This window comes from Medicago sativa, chromosome 6, assembly GCF_051527215.1.
Source record: "Medicago sativa cultivar Bolivia chromosome 6, Bolivia_mono, whole genome shotgun sequence".
NCBI classification, from domain to species: Eukaryota; Viridiplantae; Streptophyta; class Magnoliopsida; order Fabales; family Fabaceae; genus Medicago; species Medicago sativa.
Window position 1 is genome coordinate 93,095,030 of NC_140754.1, and position 7,367 is coordinate 93,102,396.

The 7,367-nt window shown below is 32.5% G+C and overlaps 1 protein-coding gene across 1 annotated transcript; it reads left to right on the forward strand.

The window, feature by feature from the left end:
• The first annotated feature begins 2,960 nt into the window (after positions 1–2,960).
• On the forward strand, positions 2,961–5,093 carry LOC146918306 (cytochrome P450 CYP736A12-like). Its single transcript, XM_085719955.1, has 2 exons — positions 2,961–3,740; positions 4,044–5,093. The coding sequence occupies exons 1-2, from the start codon at positions 3,330–3,332 to the stop codon at positions 4,872–4,874; spliced, it is 1,242 nt and encodes a 413-aa protein (XP_085576081.1). The 5' UTR covers positions 2,961–3,329; the 3' UTR covers positions 4,875–5,093.
• The last annotated feature ends 2,274 nt before the right edge of the window (positions 5,094–7,367 follow it).

A 7,367-nucleotide genomic window follows, 5' to 3' on the forward strand; every position in this document is an offset into this window, starting at 1 on the left:
TAAAAAAATGTAATTTATATAATATAAAAAATTAAAAACTATTAAAATTAAAATATTTTAAAAAATTAATTAAAATTACAAGAATATAAATATATTTTTTTAATATAAATATTAACCTAAATTGTATAAAAAATTAAATATAGTTTTCTTATAAGGGTAGATTTGCAATTTTCATATAATATATATCACATATTCTTTTCGATTTCTAACATATAATATAATTATTTATTTAAAACTATTATCATGTCGTCATATTTATGCAGTGTGACAAAAAATATGATATTTTTTTTGAGATAAAAAATAGGATATTATAAAATGATGTTATCATGTTTTATATCCTATCATATCATTAGGACCAAACGGACCCTAAGATTCTACCTATCGGATCAAGTCTTGTTTTTTTTTTTTTATTATCAAGTAGTTTAATTACTAGAATTTACTTTTAAAGTGAACAAATAGGATGTACGGAGTTTAAAGCCCGACCTCCGTATATAACAATGCTTTATCCTATCAACTCGAGTTATACGTACGGAGACCGGACCATGTACGTTCTAAGCACTGTACTATGACCTATTTCAACTTAGAGAAGTGAGACACATAGTCTTCAAAAGAAAAAGTAAGACACGTAGTTGATTACAATATTTGAGTCCAAATTCCGACCGTGTCGGTGTTTCTATTTGATTTTGGCAACCCTAATAAAAATTATTTTCCTTAAAAAAAGATTATCCTTCAATCAGGCTTCATTATTTTATTTTTATGCGCTTATTAATTTACTAAATCACCCCACTTGAGTTAGCGAGATGGTATTGACTTGTAACCCGAGAGTGTGCTCCTCCCTAAAATCTCATGTTCAATTCACCCCGCATCAATTTGAACGGGTTAGCTTAGCTTCTTAAAAAAAAATTAAAGTTTGTGGAGTAGTTATATGATTGAAATGCAATAAATAATGTTAGTAGAAAAGAACAATAGTGTGCTCCTCTCTAAAATCTCATGTTCAATTCTCCCCGCATCAATTTGAACGGGTTAGCTTAGCTTCTTAAAAAAAAATTAAAGTTTGTGGAGTAGTTATATGATTGAAATGCAATAAATAATGTTAGTAGAAAAGAACAATAAATGTTGAATTGGTATTATAAAATAGAGAAATGATATTTTGACAACTACTTTTTGACAACTTTTGGACAACTTTATCTCTCATACTCACATGATGTTGTTATCCTCTCTCTTCCTTTTTCTCTCTCCATTGTTTTTGACCAATAAGAAGTGAGAAAAACAAGGTTGTCAACAAAGTTGTCATCAAATGGATGTCAAAATATCATTACTCTATAAAATAAACAAATAATTTGAAACAAAGCAAAATAGTAAAAAGGACACCTATTGTGAGACGGAGAGAGTATAAATATTTTAATTTTTTGTTTTAATTACCCCTTAAATTTTTCTTCCACTTCTACTCCCATAAAAGTTTGAATTTTTCTAATTACACCCTATGTATTCCCGGTTACACCTCTAAATGACAAAATTATCCTTAAATAAAATTTAATTTTCAAATTCACCCATTTATCCAGAAAACTAACGCTTCTTCCTTCTTTTCTCTTAAACTCGCTTAAGGTAGGTCATGTAAACTGAGTATAATCATATAATTTTTTACTTTTTTGAGAAACTGATCATACAATATTAATCAAATATAAAGTTGTACAAGAAATTCTTCATATTGTAACAAGAGTTAAGGTTATATACATAAGATCATCCATATTAGAACTACAATCCAATTTGTCACGAACAACAATTATGTAAAAAATAAATGACATATCATTTTTAGTTTTATCTAAAAAGAGTGCCACCCTTGCCAGATCACATCCACAGAAACAGTGACAGCAGCACGGATGCTGCCAGAACCACATAGAATGCCATCGATGAACTCATAAGTAATTACCACAACAACAAGCTTAAATCTACATAAACAAGGTAACACAATAAAATCCTACATAATCAATAACTAAGCGATAGCTAAAAACAAAGTAATCATAACTTGATGAGCTGGTACGGGTGTCATCTAGCTTAACAAAGGTTTTGGGTTCGAATCCAGCTTTAAGCATGCAACAACGTTAAAACTTTTAGGCTTTATTTGCGAGTTTGAAGGGAAATGGAGGGAAGGCTTGAGAAAAAAATGAATGAGCAAGTGGAAGAAAAGAGGAAATGGGAGAGGAGGGCTTTGGGGGTTAACTTTTCTTCATAATACTAAACCCTCCTCATTTTGGGGAATTAAAAAATTGCATTGGAGGAGGATTTTGGGGGGTTTTGAAGGGTTTATATGAATTCTTCAAATTTAATATATGTTGTTATATTATTTTTAAAATTAAAAATATAGTAATCATATGCATTAATTTATCATTCTAAAAAAAACTACTCTTTTAAAAAAATTGAAAGATTTCTCCATTTTCCCTCATATTTTCCACCGTTCAAAGTATTCCTTTCTCCTCCCCTCCAAACTCGCAAACAAAACCTTAAGGAGAGTTTGTCGTCCATTTAAGTCTCGGAAAGGTTCGAGGTATTAGTCTCCGCAAGTTGCGTGAAAATTAAGTTCATTATTAGGCAAAACCGTAATCAAAATTCTAAAATAAAAAGTGGTGTTTGATTTTTTTTTTCTTTCTTAAGGGAAGAAGGGGAGCTTGATGGAACCCATATTTTAACCCATCAGCATATATGGTTGGGGAAGAAAAGTATTGTTAAGAAAAATAATTTAAAGCCAAACCGTGACGAATGTTGAGTCTGATTAAATTACTTTATCAAATTTGTACTAAAATAAAATATGAGAATGAAACCAAATAAATAAAACGTGGGTAAAAAATTGCAAAACGTGACATTTTGAGTTCCGACACTTAGCTTTAGCCCAATCATAGACCTTAAATAATTAAATATAAAGGACATATTTCTATATAAATACCAAACTGAGTCTCCAATTTTGCATCAACATTCCTTCAACAAAAAATTTCCATCAACACAACATCCCCCAAAACCTTATCTCTACACTCTTTCAGGCAAACATGTTACCTCAAACATTTGTTATCCCTGAAATTCTCTTTGTTATATTCATACTCATTCTATCAGCTACTATTTTTCACTCAAAATTGAATCAAAAAATGGTAGGAAAAATCCACCAGGTCCAAAACCTTTGCCAATTATTGGTAACCTTCACATGCTAGGAAAACTTCCACATCGTTCCCTTCAATTCCTTTCTCAAAAATATGGACCTATTATGTCCTTCAAATTAGGACAAGTACAAACCATTGTGGTTTCATCACCTCAAATTGCTGTATTATTCCTCAAGACCCATGAATGATAGTATTTTCTCCAGCAGGCCTAAAGCTTTTGCTGCAGATTATATGACATATGGTAAAAAGGGCATAATTTTCACCGAGTACGGGGCCAATTGGCGCAATATGAGGAAATTGTGTACCATTCAATTATTGCATTCTTCAAAAGTTGAGATGTTTGCTCCTTTGAGAAAGGAAGAGGTTGGATTGTTGGTTAAGTCACTAAGAAAATCAGCTACATTACATGAGGTTGTTAATGTTAGCAAGGCTGTGGCTGAGCTTATAGAGAATATCACTTGTAAAATGATATTGGGACGAAGCAAAAATGATAGGTTCGACTTAAAGGGGCTTGTTCACGAGGCGATGTCATTGACTGGAAAGTTTAATCTCTCCGATTATCTACCTTGGCTACGTCCGTTTGATCTTCAGGTATGATATACACGATTTCAATTCTATTAACAATATATTTTCTAACATATTATTTCAATGAATATTTTTCTATTAGTAAATTTGTATGAGTCAGAGTCTCACCAAATTTAATTGATATCCACTTGACTTTTAACTAAGAAAATAAAGTATGTTGCTAACAATCGTCTACGCGTGATATATATGTCTCGGTAATTATTTTTTTAAGAAAACATCAATGAAAAAACATGAATCTTAAGCTTAATTAAAATTCAACATTCCTTATTTCATCAATATCCATTGCTAATTCAACTCATTGGTTATTAGGGAATAGAAAGACAAATTAAGAAAACATGGAAGCAGTATGATGAATTGTTGGAGCACATAATCCAAGAGCGTGAGAATCGACCCATTGAAGAACAGAAAGGCCATAATAACAAGGACTTTGTAGACATATTGTTATCACTCATGAACCAATCAATTGATTCCAAAGACAACAAATATGACATTGATAGAACCAACATCAAGGCTATTTTAATAGACATGATTTCAGCATCACTAGATACAACCTCGGTGGTAATTGATTGGGTACTTTCACAACTTCTAAAGCATCCTTATGCAATGAAGAAACTCCAACAAGAGCTAGAAAATGTGGTTGGAATGAATAGGCAAGTGGAGGAGACCCACTTAGCAAAATTACCTTACTTGACTATGGTTGTGAAAGAGACCTTAAGGTTGTGCCCTGTTGGACCTTTGTTAGTACCACATGAGTGTCTTGAAGATGTTGTTGTCGATGGTTATTACATCAAGAAAAAGACAAGAGTTTTAATAAATACATGGACAATAGGGAGAGATACTAATGTTTGGTCAAATAATGCTGAGATGTTTTATCCAGAGAGATTTGAAGATAGTAATGTAGACATTCGTGGACATGATTTTCAACTCTTGCCGTTTGGTTCTGGTCGAAGAGGTTGTCCTGGATTGCAAATGGGAATTACTTCTGTTAAACTTGTTGTGGCTCAGCTAATGCATTGCTTCAATTGGGAGCTTCCGGATGGGATGTCCCATGATGAGTTAGATATGTTTGAAAAATTTGAACTCACAATGCCGAGAAATCAACCCCTGCTAGCTGTGCCAACCTATCGTCTGGCTGCTTAGTTGGGTTTGGATTCCCTGCAAATCAAGTGTATCCGGTCAAAAACCTGATTTTAGGAATGATTGGTTCGAGTGTTTTGTATGCGAAAGTTCATTTATCAATAAGATGTATTTTTATTTTTTGGTTACGAGAGTAAAGGAAACAACAACGTAAGCTTTTTTTTTTTTTTTTTGGTCAGGCAACAATGTAAGTTTTATGGAGCTCGTTTGTGACATTTGGATCAACCAATATTGTTTCTTCTCAAGATTATTGACTATTTTGAGATTAATAAATGAGATTTTGACAAAAAAATAAATAAATAAGATGTCATTTTTTATTGGTTGTTTATAAATGCGGAGGTATTTATTTAAAGAGGACATTGATATTGCAAGATCAATGAATTATATGATGAAAAATGATGTCTACTTTTTTTTTTATCAATATGTGTACATATGCCCAACTATTTATGATGTAACATATCTATTTATGTTCATTCATCTTATTTTGAGTTATTTTTTAGTTAAAAATAATTGGTCCTTCATCTCATTTTGAAGACAAGGATATCAGATATATATATATTTGCAGACGAATATTCATTACAACCTAATATATGTTGCTGTGTCATAAATGAATAAGTCCTATCATAAAAAAAGAGTCTAAAATCAAAAGATCGAACAAAATTTCAAAAAATGTGAAATAGGAGGATCGAAAAACCAGTTTTTCAAATAGGGGGATAAATAAATTTAAAATAGAGGAACCAAGAGTACACTATGATAGGAAAATTACTGAGTTTCGAGAGAATGCATTTCTTAAAATACACTATGAAAATATGTTTTAACATTTTTAAATTTTAGACAAATATTCAATTTTTTTAAAAAAAAAACATTGATAAACCATTTAAGGATGGTCTTGCTTTAGTGGGTGTAATTTGATAGTTCTTTATATCATTAAAGAATATTCCCTTCAATCCTGTCATTTGAATAGAAATTTGACATTCCTATTTAATTGTCGTTTTGATAGTTTAAGAGTACAATTTTCAATTATATCATTTTAAAATTACTCTTATTTACTCCTTTTTAATGAAACTAATTAATTAATGCTATCTATTCGGATAATTCAAGCTTGTTTTTTTAAACAAAGTTTGTTTTCTCGTTATTTGTGAATTTAACAAAATTTTGGTATCTATAATAATAGGGCTAAACCGCACTTTTCACCCCCTAAGTTTCAAAATGTTGCGATTTTGGCCCCCTATTAAAAAATTAAAATTTGGCCCCTTGCGTTTCAAAATTGCCGAGAAGACGCCACGTGTCCCAAAAAAGGGGCCATAATCGCACCTATTTGTAAAGATAAGGGGTCAAAAAGCATATTTCCCTTATGTTAGGGGGTTAAAAGAGTATATTTCCCTAAACATGGAGGGTCACTTTTTAATTTTTTTTAATAGGGGGCCAAAATCGCAACATTGTCAAAGTTAGGGGGTCAAAACTGCAGCTTAGCCTAATAATAGTCATGAAGAATTTAAATTCAATAAATAAAATGAGTAACATTGTTAAAAATTAAATTTCAAGTGCAAAAATAAAAGAACAATTCTAATGGAAAAAAAAGGCATATGTATGTAAAAAAAGAAATTTGTTGGAGAGAGGAAGAGTAATGGACCGGAAAACCGGATAAAGGACACTATGCCCTTCATAAGGGCTCGATGGAACTAAGCGCCCTTTCAAAGTGGCATAAACAAGCTAAGGTGGTGCATTTATAGGCACCACATGTAACATCCCGCATTTGCTTACATGATTGCCGACTAACCCCACAAACCAACACGAGTCTTTTCGGCATGCTTTGTCCTCACTCACATGCTTACCGGAAACTTCCCGTAGGTCACCCATCCTAGTACTACTTCCTTCAAAGACTAATCAACCATCCTTGCTTGCTTGGAGTAGAGATTCAAGATGAGAATGAATTTAAGTAGAGATTGGGGTTGGATTTCTAGAGATGGAAGAGAGCTAAATGTTTGCAAACCCTAGTGAGAGAAAGCCAAAGAGATAATGAATATTTTGGGCTCAATTTCCTTAAGTATACCTTTAGCGCAAATTCCTAATATGCCCTGTCTTAAACGTGCGTATTATTTGTTAACTGTATTAAGTCTCGATATAAAAGAGCGGGATGTTACACTCTACCCCTTAAAAAAATTTCGTCCTCGAAATTTAGAATTTACCCGAAAACAAATGTGGATACCGATTCAACATCTCCGATTCTAATTCCCATGTAGCTTCACCATCCGGCGAACCTTTCCATACAACCTTCACTATGGGAATTTCTTTGCTTCGAGAGTCTTGACATCACGGTCTACTATCTTTTCGGATTCTCGGTTGAAATGTCAAGTCCGATTTCAGCTCTATAGAATCTAACTCAACCGATTGGAAAGGATCCGGCACGTACTTCTTCAATTGAGACACATGAAACACATCGTGCAATCCCGACATAGCCGGTGGTAAAGCTAACCGGTAAGCCACCGGTCCGAC

Bases quoted from the DNA above. Each gene is read 5' to 3' on its own strand.
- LOC146918306 (XM_085719955.1), top strand. From the start codon at position 3,330: ATGAATGATAGTATTTTCTCCAGCAGGCCTAAAGCTTTTGCTGCAGAT. The intron at 3,741-4,043 runs GTATGATATACA...ATTGGTTATTAG, and splicing joins TACGTCCGTTTGATCTTCAG to GGAATAGAAAGACAAATTAA.